Source organism: Bidens hawaiensis, unplaced genomic scaffold, assembly GCF_021521415.1.
Source record: "Bidens hawaiensis isolate Kalapana, Puna unplaced genomic scaffold, B.hawaiensis_p1.1 tig00027144_1, whole genome shotgun sequence".
In the NCBI taxonomy this organism is placed as follows: domain Eukaryota; kingdom Viridiplantae; phylum Streptophyta; class Magnoliopsida; order Asterales; family Asteraceae; genus Bidens; species Bidens hawaiensis.
Genome location: NW_027494388.1, coordinates 266,054 through 284,559, shown reverse-complemented (window position 1 = coordinate 284,559; position 18,506 = coordinate 266,054). Strand labels below are relative to the sequence as shown.

General features: G+C 34.8%; 1 protein-coding gene across 2 annotated transcripts; it reads left to right on the top strand.

Annotated features, from left to right (window-relative positions):
• The first annotated feature begins 1,684 nt into the window (after nt 1-1,684).
• Nucleotides 1,685-9,411, top strand: LOC143574911 (chaperone protein dnaJ 10-like). Of its 2 annotated transcripts, none has more exons than XM_077059412.1 (10): nt 1,685-1,700; nt 4,553-4,656; nt 4,877-4,936; nt 5,041-5,123; nt 5,197-5,362; nt 6,329-6,458; nt 7,191-7,349; nt 8,112-8,284; nt 8,619-8,699; nt 9,144-9,411. In XM_077059412.1, the coding sequence occupies exons 2-10, from the start codon at nt 4,570-4,572 to the stop codon at nt 9,222-9,224; spliced, it is 1,020 nt and encodes a 339-aa protein (XP_076915527.1). In that variant the 5' UTR covers nt 1,685-1,700; nt 4,553-4,569; the 3' UTR covers nt 9,225-9,411. The 2 variants fall into 2 exon arrangements, with proteins under 2 accessions (XP_076915527.1, XP_076915526.1); XM_077059411.1 differs by lacking the exon at nt 1,685-1,700 and adding an exon at nt 1,943-1,961 and having other exon boundaries at nt 4,544-4,656.
• The last annotated feature ends 9,095 nt before the right edge of the window (nt 9,412-18,506 follow it).

The window sequence follows — 18,506 nt, the reverse complement described above, 5'->3', positions numbered from 1 at the left end:
CCACGGGGTTGTATGTGGATAGTCAGAGGTTTCACTTGTGGGCTCAGCATAATTACATCGCTAATATATGATTATTATAATGATTTGTCACTGTTTATTTAAATTAGTGAAACTCACCAACTATTCGTAGTTGACCCGTTTTCTTTACATGCTTTCTAGGTACTCCCAAACTGGAATAATTGCTACATGCTTGACGATGCGTGCTTTTTGTGGAAGCTTAATGATCTTTTTGTATTAAATATGTTAATGTACTGTTGGTAAAACTTATGTGCTATCGCCTAGACGGTAACTAATCTCGGAACAATGTAATATGGTGTAAATTAATGTAGTGGTGTTTTCTTTATATGCAATGATGTTGATATCAGACGTGTCTGTTGCATCCCGTTTACGTTTCCGCTGCGGTTACGGGGTGTTACATAAAGCCCATGTCCAATCTAAAGAAGCTGGTCCATCATCATAAACTAAACAAACAAGCCCAACTTAGAAAATACATTGGTTAATTAAAATACCGACTAAATTAATTATACGGTTAATTAACGAGGATATCTATATAACAGTTAGCCGTGCACAATTAAAGAAGGGGATAACGTTTAACGGTGAACGCAACAGGATCCAGGTGAGTTTCTAGCCCCATTCTATGTTATGTTTTCGGGGCTGTGTGCATACTCGACGTCTTTGTTAATACATTTATCCTAAGTGATAAATGTATGCCTTACGTGATTATGTGAAAGGTATAAATGATTGCTCGTCAATACGTGAACGATCTTCGGATATTGCACGTGCTGATATGTAGTAAGGTTATGAATAATGTATGTATGATATATGTATGAATGTGAAATGATGTATGGTTGTATGGTAACGAAGAGGGAACCGAACTCTAATAATATTCGAGGAAAGGCATGGTTGTATGGTAACGAAGAGGGAACCGAACCATAATAATATTCGAGGAAAGTTATGGTTGTATGGTAACGAAGAGGGAACCGAACCCTAATAATATTCGAGGAAAGGTATGGTTGTATGGTAACGAAAAGGGAATCGAACCCTAATAATATTCGAGGAAAGGTATGGTCATTTAGTTGATATTTTCCTTGTTGACCACTTTCTTTCAAGCCATATTTGATCATATTCGTTTACTTCTTTCTCGTGGTCTAGTTAAATTAAATTTATCTCCTCAAAGAGGAACAACGTGGCAAAGACAGGAAAGAAACGGATATATAAATGAAACAGAATAACAGAGTTTAATATGAAAATAGCAACAACGGCGTTAAAACAAGAGAAATGCTCGACTTTTACAACCATTAAAAAGGTCGTTTCTAAATAATACAACAACCAACACCTAAAAATATTATTGACTTCATTTACAAATATTTATGTTGACGAGAATATCACTTTTACATAGATGTAAGCATAAACCGGATAAAACTCGCGAGTCCCCGACCCATATGCACACCCCTGCTTTTACAATAGATTCCGTTCGCAAAACCTAAAAATACCACTAAATGAATCCATTTGCACACCCGACAATTGAAAGGGTAAAGATCAAAAAGCGAATAATACAATTAGTTGAAGGACCAATTGAAATGACATATAAACAAACAGAGAAACGAAGAATTACGATAACACAATTATTAGCTCATTTTGCTATATCCCCAATTCCCATGATTGATTCGCATAATAATTACAATAACAATAATATCATTGTAAGTTCCAATCTCTCTCACACTCTCTATATCTTGACTTTATTCTTCAATTCAAATTCTATGTCTGTCCAATTATATTTTAATTTAAATGTTGTTGTGGATTTATAATCCAGTCATCAGATTGCTATGGTTTAATTATGTTTCGGTTGGATACATATAATTTGCGATCGGTGAATGTGTTGTTCAGATCTTAAATTGAAAATGTTGAAATTGTGAGCTACATTTTGAATTTGATAGCTCAGATCAGATGTGCCGAATTTGGTATGGATTTTTTTAACCTAATTTTGAAATTGCATAGAAATTTATGTTAATTAGCGCGTTTGTATCAAATTTGATAAGTTTACATATAATATTGATGCAAATGTTGTTTTTGAGTTTAGTAGAATACATACATACATGCATACTGTAAACCATTTGCAAACCTTCGGGCTCCAGCTTGGGGTGAGCAATAACCATACCAAAAACCAAAACGAAAAGTGGTTATCGGTTACTTTTTGGACCTTCTGTTAACCAAAATTAACCAAACCAAACCAAACAATTCATGTTTTTGATATTTCTAACTTTTATACTTTCATTTCATGTATTTATGCATCCAATTCATGTATATATTCAATTATGCATCGATTTCATGTATTTATAAGTAAAAATTTTATGTTGGTTATTAACCGAACTGAAAACTGATATAAAACCGAATAAGCCAAACTGATTAACCAAAAACCGATTGGTTAATTGGTTGAGGCTACTAATCAAACCGAACCGAACAGTGCACACCCATACCTCTTAGCTTTTTAGGGTGTACATATAGGTTATGTGAATATTAAACCATATTTAGAGCTAACATTTATGGTTTAGAGCTAACCCTCCTCAGACCCTACCATAGCTTTGCTATTGGTGAGATATACTGAGTACGATGATGATGATTTAGAGCTAACATTTATGTTAGATGCTGAAAGCCTATGAGAAATATAGAAAAAAAATTATATAGCTTTTTAGGCGCAAGGCGGTTAGGTTTTGACTTGGTGAGGTGTACGCTGTACAAAAGGCGCAGGCGAGGTGCACGCAAAATGGGCTTGTGGTGGATCTTGTACGTTGGAAGGTTTTGTGCGTTAAGATTTTGCACATGTAGGTCCATATTTAGAGTTTAACTTTAGGTAAGTAATGCTAGAAACCATAGTTATTAAAAGCCCTAGCTTCTTGCGCCTAGGTCCATTTTTCAGGCGAGGCTCAATAAATGCGGTTCTAGTTCATAGGCAAGCGCTTCGACAGCGTCTATGTCAAGAACATCAGAAGATAAAACCCGAGCAAAAGAAACACAATGAGTGCTATTAAAATTTAGATCTAGGATGTCAAAGGCATTATATTGATACATTTTGTTATTCAAGTTTTGGAATACATTTGAATCTTGACTATATTAGAAATTTTGGTACTAATTAGATGATATTTATGGTATATAATAGCTTCTGTTTATTTTATTTGAAGAATTGTATTATTTTTCACATACAAATTATATTTTTAATTTTATATTTAAGTGCGCTTTTAGGCCCTCGCTTTTTTTGCGCCTAGGCCCCAAGTGAGGCCTATGCACCTTAAGTGCGCCTAACGCATTTGATAACTATGCTAGAAACCAATGAGAAATATAGAAAGATGTTTATAAACACCTTGTGACTTGCTCTGGGTTCCGAATTATAACCTCACTCGTTACTATCAGGGCCGGCCATAAGGTGTGGCCGGGTGGTCGACGGCCACGGGCCAGACACCCCGTAAGCCCGAATTTTTAAATTATATGTATTTTTTATTAAAACAATATGTATATTTCATAGTTATTAAAAGCGTGCGCGTTTTGCGCTTAAGCGCATTTAAAGCGCCAGGCGCATTAACTGCGACTAGCATGCAGCAGATATTTAATGCGCAGTCTTATTTTCCCAGACCTCCCCATGCTTATTAAATTCTCTTTAATAATCTGTTCCTATTCTCTAGGACTCCCTAACACTCCACTATTTAAGGGGTTCCATAATCAATATTATATCACACAAAATCATCAAGAAACTAAGAATTACAGGTTATTTTTGTTCTTAATTCCCTATTTTCGGATTTATTTCTTTACTATGCATTTTTTGTTCTTTGTTTCTTATAATCTTATGATAACTTTCGGATTTTTTGTTTTGTTTCTTATAAACTTTGAAGAATGAATGTGTGTGTTCTTCATAAGATGTTCTATTTAAGTTAATTTTTTTGTTTTTTTAATGTGCGCTTTTTTTTTTAAATCGGGCGCTTTTTTTGCGCTTATCGCCTAGGCGCTAGACCCAGCCTCAACGCTTTCGAGCGCTTATCGCATTTGATAACTATGGTATATTTAGTGTTTAAACTCAATTACATAATCAGTAGTTTGGTCTAATGGCAAAAGGGTATTGCTCCCAACCCAAAGGTTGTGGGTTCTACTCTCATTTGAGGCATGTTAATTATATATTTATAACAAAGTTTTTTACACAACCCAATTATAACCAAGTAAACCCATGTAAAAATTAAATTGTTTGCACCCAACAAAATACTCCATTTACTAAGGTCCAAAAAAATTTTCGCTTTCGACCCAATTTTTTTTTTACTTTCTCGGAGCCGGCCCTGGTTACTGTTATTCCACGTGTTGTCCTTTTGAATTTAGAATTTATAAAAAATATGATATCAAGTTTTGAATGAATGAATGGTCAAGAGTTGAAATAGGCAAACTTCCACGGAAAACAAATAGCTTTGTGTTATAGATGATTCATCCATTGTGTTTGTTTTTTATCTTAATAATTGTTGATTCTTTCTTGCTGTAATGATTTTTCCCCCTTTGTTTTTACCAGTCTTACAAGAGCTGTGATTGCTGAGTATGGTGAAGGAAACGGAATATTATGATATCTTGGGAGTCAGTACTGATGCATCCTCATCAGATATTAAAAAGGCCTATTACGTAAAAGTAAGTCTAGTAGTACCTTCTTTAAAGAATATGCTCATTCTCACCCAAAAAAAATAAAATATCTACATATCACGTGTCAATGTGATTATTTGAATTCTTAGAAATTGTGTGAACTTTTCATATCATGTTAAATTATGCATGCAGCAATACTATTATTAAGCATGATTCTTTGAAAACTATGTAATTATATAATATAACTTTTGTATATTAATATTTACAGGCAAGGAAAGTTCACCCTGATAAAAATCCTGGAGATCCAAAAGCTGCCCACAAATTTCAGGTGTGAAGTTTGACTTAATTATATTTTGGATTCTTTACTTTATTTATATCTTTCTCAATATACTTCATTTGTTTATATTAATGAGTGTATTATTGTGCTTGAAGGTTCTTGGAGAGGCTTATCAGGTTTTAAGTGATCCTGAGAAGCGTGAAGCGTATGACAAAAATGGAAAATCAAGAGTAGCAAAGTAAGCATAATATATACTTCAGTTTTCCAATGTTTGTTTTTATATAATAACAGTTTATAACGTTTTTCTTCAGTGATTCGATGGTGGATCCTGCCGCTGTTTTTGGCATGCTGTTTGGTAGTGATATGTTTGAGGATTACGTTGGACAACTTTATATGGCTGCTATACAGTCTGTAGAACTTGAAGAAGAGGGACAAGTTCCTGAAATTCGCAAGATGAAAGTCCAAGAGAGGATGAGGGTATACGTTCTTACTCCAATTTGTTTTATTATTATTATTTTTTAAATAATAATGACAACTACAGAACTATTTTTGTAATTCTTAGAATGGATAATATGTAGTTAAGTGAATGTGGTTAGTTAGTTAGTTAGGCTAATGAGTTGAGTCTATTAGAGTAGTCAACCCTCTATTTACTATAAATAAGTAGTCTTTCTACTGAATCATTAAGAGAGAATAGAATTTACATATACATATTCACATCTTACTTTCTCTCTTCAAATCACTTTAGTTATGGTAACGTAGCAACCTACTTTCACATTTTTACTTGTCATAGTAAACAAGCAATGTCCTTTATTATTTATGACAACCTGTTTTTCATTTTATATTAATAACTTTCTTGAGTTTCCAAGGTGGTTAGTGATCTCTTTTCTTTTCTCTTCTTCCTTCATAGTTTTACTATTCTTACTGGTACTTTTGTTTTTGCGTTTCATGTATACACTTTATGTTATTTGTATTTTTATACTTGATATTTAAAAGACGGTTTTTGTTAACTGGTGATCTCAACGGGTGCACCCTCTCTATCTCGTGGAATAGAGGAAATGTTTGCCCTTATCTCACCCTCCCTAGATTCTACTATGAGTGAGATTTTACTGGATACATTTTTTTTATTAAGTCATTGTCACATTTTAAATGGGTACACTTGTTATTAGGGTTTAGTTTCATATAGCACACGTGCCCAAGTTTGGCTTTCTAGTGTTTCGTTCCTCTATAGACGGTTAAACTTTCATTGTAGTTTTTTGAGTTGCATTGATATATTTTTCCCATTTACATTTTACATAAATTAACTTAATTCTTCATTGAAGTTTTTATTCTTATCTTTGTTAAGAAACTTGCTACTAATTAATATTTATTTGTCAACACACACACACATGTATATATTGTATAGATGTATAGTTATTGGAAGTTTCTTTTTGTTTCATTGTATAGGAATTTCAAAAGGAGAGGGAAACAAAGCTCATAACAAATCTGAAGAATCGCCTTCGGCCATTTGTTGAAGGTCAAACATCTGAATTTGTAAGCTGGGCAACATCAGAAGCTCGCCAACTTTCACAAGCTGGTAGGTTTTCCTTCTTAGATCCCCGTACTACAGTTATTTACTTACCAGATAACTGAGTTTTGACCATTGCAGTCATGGTAAAAAAATATTGACTATTCTAAATGTTTAAGAGAAACAAATGATCACCAAAATAATAACATGCCCATGGTTTTAATGCCTTTTGTAACAATCCATTACATCTTTTTGACATAAGCAGTTAATGCGTAAAAATATCGGATATCGGTGGAGGACCGATATTTGAGATATTGGTTATAGCGGTGGGATATCGATGGGGTATCGGTAATTTTTATGTCATGCAGAATTTATATATATAGCACCTGTCACTAGCAATTCAGTATACTATCCTACTATTAACAAATTATCCTTTTGCAACTTGCAAAACATTAGCAATTGTAGCATGTAGGAACAGATTAAGCCTCAAAACCCTAACATTAGACACTAAAACTCGAAAATTAAGACTTAAATACTGATGTAGGGAATATCGGTGTAATATCGGTCAATATCGCTGCTATTATCAGTATCGAAATTTTGACTGATATTTCACATGAGGACCGGTAACCAATATCCCATCGATATTTTGACTGCATAGTTTTTGACTGCAAACTCATTGCTAGCTTATTTTATCTTAATTTTGTTTTCGACTTTTCGTATATGAAATCGAATACAATACTTGAAAGACCACTGATTTTCTTTGTTTCTACGGCTCTTTTTGGAATAATAATAACATGTCAGCTTTTGGTGAGGCTATGCTACATACTATTGGCTATATCTACACCAGGCAAGCTGCAAGAGAACTTGGAAAGGATAAACGTTATATGAAGGTTCCATTTATAGCCGAATGGGTGCGGGACAAGGGCCACCAGATGAAATCACAAGTTTCTGCTGCTTCAGGTTTTATAATTTCTAGTTTTCATCTGCTACAGATTTTCTAAATTTGTCAAATTTAAAAACAAAACGGGTCATATTATATATATTTTTTCACAAGTACATGCATTTTGGACAAGTATACCAATTTCAATACAGCAAAACTGGATTCGGTGACTTTTTCATGTTTTTTAAGGGATTGGGAACCTGTTTAAGACACGATTAAACCTGTTAATAAAAAACGTACACTATGTGAATTTTTTAAATATATTAAATTATTGAAGTTAGTAGGTTAAGCTCCATCATTTCTCTTTATTGGTACATGAAACTTAAAACTGTGTTATACAAATGAGATATAAAGTAGTTAAACGAGTCGTATTCATGTTTTATAATATGTTGGCTTTTATAATATTAACCTTTTACTCTAACCGGCTAAGAGCGTTCACAACAGCTTCTGCATTTAGCCATATATTTAGGAACTAGGATCCCAAAATAAGGAAAAATTTTAGGGAAGCTACAGTGTTTCCCTAATTATACAGGTTCACTATTCATTCTCTATGTCTAATTACCATATTTTTGTGAGTGGTTGAAAGTGGAAAAAAGAGAAAAAGTAAAAAAAAATAATAAGTATTATTTAATGGAATAGGGATAGATATCGGGAATGAGACATGAGAAGTTTTTAAAAGATGAACTTTTGGAATAAATGTGTTTTTTAGCTAAATACGAATCCTCTAAAGTTTTATTAAGAGTAGGAGGTAATAATTAAGGCTAGGGAGCTGATCTATACAGGTGCGGTATCTTTAATACAAATACAAGAGGATCTGAAGAAGTTGAACAATTCAGAAGCCAAGGAAGAGCAGATACTGAAAGCTATTGAAGATAAAAAAGACCAAATGATTAATTCTCTGTGGCAGATCAATGTTGTTGATATTGAGACAACCTTATCTCGTGTCTGTCAAGCAGTAAGTTCATGTTTTCTTTAGTAAACATAATAATAGAGATAAAATCAAAGAGATCGACTAAAAAGGAAACAAGTTAAATGGTTGAACATGTCAAAAGTCGAATTGCAAATGTTTAGTTTCTTGTGTTTGGTATAGTGAAACTGATTCTGATTTAGAGGTCATTTGACATGTAAGTTTGTGAATGATGTAGGCTTGCTAAATGTTCAAACGACTGAATTATCTCAAAACACTACTTTGTTAATTGTTACTACTGAGTATTCTAGATCAATAACGGTTTGAAAACGTAAGGTTTATAAAAAAGGAGACGAAGTTCACTTGCATTGTTGCATTTCAGGTGTTGAAAGATCCAACTGTTTCAAAAGACGAGCTCAAGCGACGTGCTGTTGGAATGAAGAAGCTTGGAACAATATTTCAAGTAAGCTTGGAACATATAGATACCATTAATATGTTAATGGTATTTATTATGTAATATTAATTAAACATTGTTATAGTTATTTTATAATAACAAGGCTTGTGGTCAAGCTCGGTATATGAAGCTTAAGCTCGAGCTCTTAATTTAGTAAGGTTCAACTTAGGCTCAGGCTCGATTATGTTGGCCCTGTTTGAGCTTTTAGCCAGTTGGTCTTGAGTAGGTCACGTGTGGTGTGACTAATTTACACTCTTGCTAACTACCAACTCACTCATTTTACTGGACTATGAATTCTTGAGGGCCTAATTTCTTACTGTGTTTTTCTTTTCTTTTTGGTTTATCTAATCAGCCTTTAAAAAAAATTATATGATATTTGATTTTTGGTAATATTTTGACAGAATTGAGGCATTATGTACGAGGTTCTAACATAGTTGTGTCCTCTGATTTCAGGGAGCTAAAACTACATACCGCAGAGATAATAGTTTGCGTGAAGAAGGTGCCCCTATAAACGCTGCTTCTTCATCCAAGTAACGCGGTTGTGATAAGTATACAGCCTATTTAGCTAACCTCTGTATGGTTTTCAAATTAACTAATGTAGTAATGTTGTGTGCTTTTATCATTTGGATTTGTTTGTTTACTAAAAACACAGAACTTCATAATCCTGGTTTTACAGGAAAGTCATTAAGTTTAAACAAAGATATATATTAATCTTGGTTCATTTTTAGCACTGCCAAGAATAGGACCATATACGATTCAGTCCAGTCTGTATACTATTCAGTCGGATGGTTTTTGGTGAAAACTATAAATTTTGTTCTCGGGCAGGCAAAAACTGAACCGCCCGGGAGCTAATGTCTGTGCCATGAAAAGCTTCTTTGTTTGGTAGAAAGATGTTAGGAATTGAGAAATAAAAACTTCATAATTATGTGCATTCGAATTAGAGAATTTTTTAAATCACGATTAAGATATTATGCACCTTTTTAGTTATACAAATAATAAGTCAATATCCGCATTACAAGTTTACAATTCTGAACAACAGAGAAGAAATTTAAATATAAAATTACTGTAATAAAGTAATGATAAGTGAAGAAAGACGGATCTAAGGGCTATTAGGATAAGATGTTTATTTCCACCGGGTATAGTTAATAGGTAAAGCTAGGCAGAAATGAATAAAGAGTCAACCTAAATCCTCGGCGTGAAAATAAGCACTGTTTTTATCGAGAGAGAAATTACAAAGTGATTGATGTAATATGGGAGTTGTGAATGAATACCTCATGATGATGGATAAAGTATTTATAGCTGGGGAGTGGGGGAATGCGATTGGTGGAGCTGTCTCTTTCTGAAAGATGTCTCCTTCTACCGACACATGGTTGATTTTGATAGGAGATAATAGCTACCCATGTGATAAGCAAAAAGATAGAATAGAGAAAACACAGAGAAGAAGTATTCCAACTAATTGCTGCGTTTATTATCGTTACTCACAGTTAAGTACAACTAATTCTCAACTAACAGTTTGTTAGCTAGATTACAAGCACATCCCTAACAATTACAAGTATTACAAACTAGTCCCTCTATTACTATTGTTTACACTTAGACCCCTATACTTTCCTATACGTAACAATACATTCTCCTTATTTAGAATCCTTGACCCAAGGATTCTACAACTGAAAATCAGGAAATCAATACTGGAACTCATCTCTAAACTCCCACGTAGCATCACAGGTAGGTAAATCTTTCCATTGTACTAAGACTTGACTTGCAACTCTATTCCTTCTCTTAGTAACTCTGTTGTCTAAGATCTTTAAGGGATGCAAGGAGAACCTTGGAGCAACAATAGGTATAGATGAAACTTGTGTTGGAGGCCCGTTTGCTTTCTTCAATAATGACACGTGGAAAACGGGATGGATTTGAGCTTCCTTTGGAAGATCCAATCTATATGCCACAACTCCTAATTTCTCAATGATCAGATAAGGCCCAAAAAACTTAGGAGATAGTTTATTATAGCCACCAAGTCTCGCGGATGTCTGCACATATGGTTGCAGCTTAACATACACCCAAGTTCCTGTATCAAAGCTTCTTTCACTTCTTTTCTTGTTAGCGTATTGTCTCATTCGATTTTGAGCCTTATGTAAATCTTCTTTGAGCAGTCTTACAGTCCCTTCTCTATCACACATCATATCATCCACTTAAGCTACATTCGAGTCTCTATGGATGTAAGGAACATGCAGAGGTGGAGCATATCCATATAAAGCCTGAAAGGGTGTTATCTGAATAGAAGTATGGAAGTTTGTGTTGTACCAATACTCAGCTAATGATAACCACCCATCCCAAGATGTAGGCTTTTACCATACATCTTAGATAAGACTCCACACATCTATTTACCACTTCTGTTTGACCGTCGGTTTGTGGATGGTAAGCAGTTGACATGTTGACTGAAATGCCTTGAATTCTAGTGAATTCTTTCAAAAAAACACTCAGAAAAATGGTATCCCTGTCTGATACAATTGTGGATGATCAGCCATTGCTTCTTGTGAATTTGTCTCCATACGCAAGATTATGCGTTCGTGTTCTTTCAGAGTCTTATCGACCTCTTGTTGACGAGTGTTAATGTTGGAAGCCATTGCTTACACGAATTAGGTCTGAACGAAATCAGGGTTTAAAATTGACGAATTTGGGGAACAAAATTGATCGAACTAACAATCAATTAGAACTAAACAAACTGAATTTTTTGAATGAATTGAAGGAAATTGATCGAATCAAAGATCAATTTCAAGAAATGGAAATGAACTGGAAAGCAGCAGTGAGTAGAGATGAAGGAAGAATTAGGTCACCAGAATTATGTCACTGGAATTAGGTAACGGAATTAGGCCACCGGAGCTTCGACGGATCGGTGCTCTGATACCACTTGATAAGCAAAAAGATAGAATAGAGAAAAAACAGAGAAGAAGTATTCCAACTAATTGTTGCGTTTATTATCGTTACTCACAGTTAAGTACAACTAATTCTCAACTAACAGTTTGTTAGCTAGATTACAAGCTTACAAACTAGTCCCTCTATTACTATTGTTTACACTTAGACCCCTATACTTTCCTATACGTAACACCATGTGCATGGTTGTTATAAAACGTCGAGCTAGTTTTTCTTGATTGGTTGTGCCATCACGTGCTATCAATAAGGAGGCAAACGTCTCTATCAGGGAATATATCCCCCAATCTTCTAGAAGACATTTGTTGTAACTGCCTATCTTTAACAAACATGAAGTCCCTTCTTTGTCTTTCCACGTGCGGGAAACTTCCGCAGCAGCGGATGACTCTTATGGTCCTTGGATGGGTATTTTGAACTTCTGTTCTTTGGTGTGTAATTAATTATTTCAATGACCCGCGGGTGATTTCTGGGGGTAATTTAGGTGGCCCGAGGGTATCATTATATGGATCTTTGGACCTTTTTACTACTCTACATCTATAATAAGAATCAAAGATTGTATATGTTCCTTCGCAATTCAGGTATCACTACTAAATCTCCAATCTTATATTAACTGCATATGCACGAAATCACATGCCTAAAGAAGGCGACATTGAATGAAAGAGGATCTGACTTCTTGGATTTTCTGACTCGCCCCGGCTACGTGTCCTTCGGACCCTTTTCCCGCCTGCTACCCGCGGAAGTAAGCATCTTGAATGGAAATTCCATCGTGAAGGATTCAATCCAGCCACAGGTTTCCTTACGGCTACCTTGTTATGACTTCATCCAGTTGAAGAACCCACATTGCGCCAATAAGACCACCAAAAGCTTTTTCTGGAACAAGTTGGTACACATAAGTCATGGGCTACGATGCTTCGGACAAAACCTATTCCGAGGGTGTGACAATGGTGCGTACAGATGTCGTGTACAAATTCACTGCGGCATGCTGATCCATGATTACTAGGCGTCTACTTCAACCAATGAGAGAGTCAAAGGCTATCCCACAAAATTAAGCCATTACTTTATATCGTATTAATCAGTTGTCAAAATTGACGAGACAATAATTCCAGTCTTATGGGGAAAAATAATATGGAAAGACTGGTTAATACAAAGAATGCATCTATCATGTTTTTATCCCTCGAGTTTTCAATGCAAATGCATTTTCTAAAAATAGCAAATTGAATTACTAGATTCATTCCCAAACACAAGGTGGCAAAGTCACATATACGTTATCAAATTTAACAACTCAAATTAAAGTAATCATAGAAAGAATACCATACATAAAACAAAATGTGGAAGGCAAATAAGTTCCAAGAAGACCTAACGAGCTGAACAATGTAGTTGGTGGAACCTTATAAATGGTTGCATGCAAAACATCTAGATGTTTTTGATACATCCCACAACTGATTAAATTCAAACATCTACAATATATTATTGACAAACCTCATAAGTGGTTATATGCAAAACATGTAGAAGTTATTATTGATAAACCATATAAGAGGTTGCATACAAAACGTCCGGAAGGTGTTATTGATTTGATCATCGAGAAAGTCAATGTCTTAGAAGAGAACAATTTATTTCTAGAATATGAAGTAATAAACCCCATATGAGGTAATTGATAAAGAACAATACGATTCTAGAAGAAAACAAAATTCCTCCAAAGAGGAATATAAAGTTCCCGAAGAAACATCGGTAGTAAACAAAGACGAGATCTTTACAAATTATGTACAAAATAGTATAACATGGAACAGAAAAAAAGTTGATAAAATATTTTCATATGGCATAGTAATAAATGTAATCAACGAAAAAGATTACGCGCATTAAGGTGCATAAAATTATATACACAAATATGACTAGCCAAAACAGTTAGATGCCTAAAAGGCTTTCTTAATTCGCTTGTTATAAATTGGTGTTTTAAAACAAAACAAAAAAGAAATGAAAATGAGATTATGCGTAAGGCACAACTTATAATACAAGAGATTTTTCCCAAATCATACTAGTTAAATATAAGGAAACGTAAATCCCATATGGTGGATGCGATAACCTTATGATATTTAATCTGCCTTGCAATCTTATAATGACTTTAGATAAAACATTTGGATGTCGCTACCATGTAACTGACTCAGTTGACTCAGTAAGTATATTTAAAAAAGAGGTATACGCTTGATAAAAATTAGCCATGCTTGTTTATCAAAGTTTTACTCTTAATAGTTCATATAATTGTAATCGTAGAACTACTAAAGAGAGAATTTTGAAATGAAAAACTTCGACCCGACTAATTTATTCCTCGACCAGCAATTCGAGTATATATTTATGTATTGTAACATCCTGAAATTTCTAAAAATGATATTTAATATATTATTTAATTATGATGGATAAGTTTACTTGAGTTATTAAATGAAATAATAAAATAATAAAGATGGAAGGTTAAGTAGGCTTTAAAGATGGAATTAAATATGGACTAAAAAGAAAAGATGTGTCAAATGTCCATGGGCTTAAAGGAGTATTAATACCCCTTAAACTCTAACCTTTCCATTTCCATCAATCTCTACACCATAGCCTACACCTTCAAAAACACACATTTCTCCAATTCCCGTTTTTGAGAAAACCACCCACAAAGATATGATGATTTCCGGAGATCTAACTGTCGGATCGGTCTCAAAATTTAACTGAGTGTTAATGGAATATAAAGGAAGATTCTCACCGATCGGATATTCGATCAGAGGTCGGAAAGTCTGGTTTTTATCAACAAAACCGTAACAACTAAAAAATGAAGATTCTGGCAACTGTTTCAGTTTTCCGGTGATTGTAGCGGTGGCTTCTGGCGGCAGAAGTTGGCGGCGTTGGTAGGTCTTGGCGAGACAGTTCCATGGCCACTTGAATCACTCAATTCCGAGTTCGTTTGGTATGGTTTTGGTCTACTCGAGTGATTTCTGACACAAACCTCAAAGGTACGTTTTTGTTAAAAAAATTACTTTTCGTGTACGGATTTGCATAAAAATTGGTAGGATGACAGAACGGGTCACGATTATTGATAAAGTAATGAACTTGTGAGTAAACGGGTTAGTTGGTTCGTTTTGGTTGTGTTCGGTTTGTGAAAAGAACGGGTAAACGAAATAGGTTTTTCATAAAAATTAGTAGGATAGTAAATCGGACCTTATTATGTTAGAAAAATATAAACTTGATGTTAGTAAGGGTACTTAATGAACCCGTGAGTAAGAACGGTTCATGTAGAAACCCTAGATCTAGCTTAAATGGGTTTGAAACCAATAAAGGTGTAAACTTTATTGATGAGTAAGCTAGATCTTGGTCTAGAATAAAAAGGAACATGCTTAAAATATAAAAGAACACTAAAATATGAGAATAGATGTTAATATGTAGTGAAAATAATAAATATGGTATTAATACCCTTCAGTGGGTATATTCGAATAGAAAACTGACATTGAATGGCATTCGAAAGGAAAGAAAGAAAGAAAGGAAGAAAGATAGGAAAGAAGGAAAAAGGCTTCAGGACCATTCGAATAAAAAGGGTCCATGCGAATAAGGAGAATCCATTCGAATCAAAGGTCCATTCGAATCAGAGGGGTCCATTCGAATAAAAAGGGTCTATTCAAATGGAAGGCCCATTCGAATGGAACCTGCCATTCAAATAGGTAAACCATTCGAATAGAAATTGGACATTCGATTAGAATAGTCCACACTTAGAAGTTTTTAATTAAACTTAAATGATGAGTATAGGGTTAGTTAATTGACACATATAATTGTCATACAGTTAGCCGTGCTCAATTAAAGAAGGGGATTACTACTAACTCCGAGCGTAACCGGATTCAGGTGAGTTTCTAGCCCCATTCCTTGTTATGTTTTCGGGGCTGTGTGCATACTCAATGTGAATGTTAATACACTCACCTTAAGTGGTAAGTGTATATCATAATGATAGATGTGATAGTTATATTTATGATATGAATGCATGCATGACGGTACGTGAACGATCTTCGGATATTGCACGTATTGTCAATGGAGGTAATGTGTAGTAAGTATGGAATGAGTATGTATAAGAAAGTATGTATGAATAATGTTTATATGTTAATGCAAATATTAATATATGAAGGTTATAATAATAAAGAAAAAGAAATGTAATGTAAGTTTGTATGGAAGAAAAGGGAACCGGACCCTAATAATATTCGGGGCAAGAGGGAATTGAACCCTAATAATATTCAAGGCAAGAGGGAACCGAACCCTAATAATATTGAGGCAAGAGGGAACCGGGCCCTAATAATACTCGAGGAAAGTAGGGCGAAATGCTATTTAAAATGTATAAGTATGTATGTAAAGTAAGATAAAATATGAAAATATGGAAAGTATGAATATATGAAAGAAAGAAAGTATGAAAGTATAAAGGAATGAGAGTATGAAAGAATGAAAGTATGAAAGTATAAAGTATGAATGTACGTGTATGCATGCATCTATGTATGCATGTATGAATGAAGTATAAGCAAGTTAAGAAATTAATATGTGTCTTTGGATATGTATAAGTATGAACGTGAAGGTAATGTATGTTGCATGATTAACTAGAACTCACTCAGTGTAGCTGACTTTTAGTATGCACGCGGGCAAATATGATGAAAGAGCTGGCTGGAGGGGGACACATGGCATGGACTGAGCTGACAGGCATCTAGTGAAGAAAAGTTATGATGTTTTATGTTAAGATAATTTAAAAGTTAAAAGTTATGATTTTAAGATTTTATAATGAATGTTTGATGTTTTTATATTCCGTGAAAAGTTTTAACTAGCTCTGATAGTTAGAACTGTGTTTATGAGTAAATCCAACGTCCAAGTAGGGCACCAGGACCGGGGCCTTACATGTATCAACATTGTCACTCTAAAAGTTCACTATAATCGTAGTTTACAGTGATGATCTAAACACCATCGAGGGAAACTATCAAACTTTTAGAGAAAGATTTTGAAAATTTGTCACAACGCAATCATACCTCGAGCTAGAGTTCGAATTTGTGTAATTGTTTACCTGCCCGTCAATAAAAATGAATTAAATATATGTTAGTACATTTTAATATGGACAATTTATTCGCGAATCACACTCATGATTATCAAGTCGCTAAATGTATTAAAAAATCGTCATCGTCCCAAGAAGAGGGCGCGCAAGTAGCTGGTCCAGAAGTACCACACTTAAAATGCTATCGTTGGACTTATCATTCTTAAATGATATTACAATCTATTACATGTGTAAACAAAAACGAAATAAAACACATATTTTGATATATTTGCACGGCACGAGACTTATATACTCTTTTTAGAATAAAAATTATGTCTCATCTACTTGGGTGTTCTTATAATGAGCATATATATGTTAAATATAAATGAAATATGATGTAAGCCTGGTTATGTATTCACATACATCGACACAACAATATCATTATGGTAAACTTCAACAAAAAAAAATATCAAATCAAGACGAAGTTACTAGTCAAGAATTCTTGTAACCAAGTTCAGTGATCAATACATACAAGCAACACTAATTCAGAAATAATGAAAGAAGGATCGATATGTACATGAAGCATCAATAATGAAGAATGACCCGATAATGAAGACAGTGTAATGCGGATTGAAAATACTTCATCAAAGATCAAATCAATATCAGTTACTTGGTCCAATGTTTATTAGTATTCATGATTTCAACTAGGTGTTTATTACCATTCATGATATTGTGACTATATAATGTAAAGAATACATCAAGTAATATACATCTTAATTGCTCTCCATTTCTCTCTAGTTTACAACACGTATTGAATATTTTGTATAGAATTATTTTCCATGATTATATCTTGAATCATTGGCCTAATTTATGTGATTGAAGAGGTAGGTCCCCGCAAAGCCCAGTTGGACCCGCAAGACACACCTTGAAGAGGTATGTCTGCGCAAAGACCAACCGGTTCCGCAGGACCCACCATACTCAGAGAGATGAAGACCTTACACGCAGTAAGCCAGCTGTTCCCGCAGGAAAGCCTCCCTTGGTACAGTACCCTGCCTGTCCCCGTAGTTGTGGGTACAAGCCAAGAAGGAAGGCCACCCGCACTAACAGTAAGGCTACACGCATAAGGCACTAACTCTTAATACTTCAGTAATGTCACCTGAAGAAGGAATGAGCAGGGCGGGAATATTCCCGCCCAAAAGAGCTAGTCCGTACGCTTCTGGAAGATCTTTTGTACTATACCTGCCAAGGTATGGACAAAATAGACAAGATCTGACCAAAGCAGCCCATGAACCAATCACAGGGTGACAGCTCACCGACAATAGTACGAGGATGAGCATGCTCCAGTACAAAATGTCACTATCAGCCGCTGCCTACCCACCAACTCCCATCGTGGCACGTACATAGCCCGTAGTTGGTGGAAAAGGAATATTATACAGCTGGCCATACCTGCTTGGAAACCTACCTTCGGCTATAAATACTCCAACACCTTGGAACGGTATGATCATCTTATCTTCTCTCTAGCTATTCCTCTCAATATACACTTATATTCAGAGCAATCTAGTCTGATTCTCACGCCGGAGGGTGGTCACAAGGAGGAACCCCCCCTTCTCAGTGACGAGCTCATGGTGTCTGTTTTGTAGGTCAAGAAGAATAACCATCTTTGCCGGACCTAACCCTCGTGGGAAACATCTACTTAACCCTAAGATTATCCGTAATCTGCCGGGGTCATTTAGTGTTTCTTCATTGGCGCCATCCGTGCATTAAGCTATAACTAATTCTTTTTCTCAGTTTTTTCAAAATTTCTGGAAAGATGGTTAAGGTTACTCCGAGGTCAAGGCCACCGAGTGACCAAGAGACCCCGGTAA

Bases quoted from the DNA above. Each gene is read 5' to 3' on its own strand.
- LOC143574911 (XM_077059412.1), top strand. From the start codon at position 4,570: ATGGTGAAGGAAACGGAATATTATGATATCTTGGGAGTCAGTACTGAT. The intron at 5,124-5,196 runs GTAAGCATAATA...GTTTTTCTTCAG, and splicing joins GGAAAATCAAGAGTAGCAAA to TGATTCGATGGTGGATCCTG. The intron at 8,285-8,618 runs GTAAGTTCATGT...GTTGCATTTCAG, and splicing joins TATCTCGTGTCTGTCAAGCA to GTGTTGAAAGATCCAACTGT.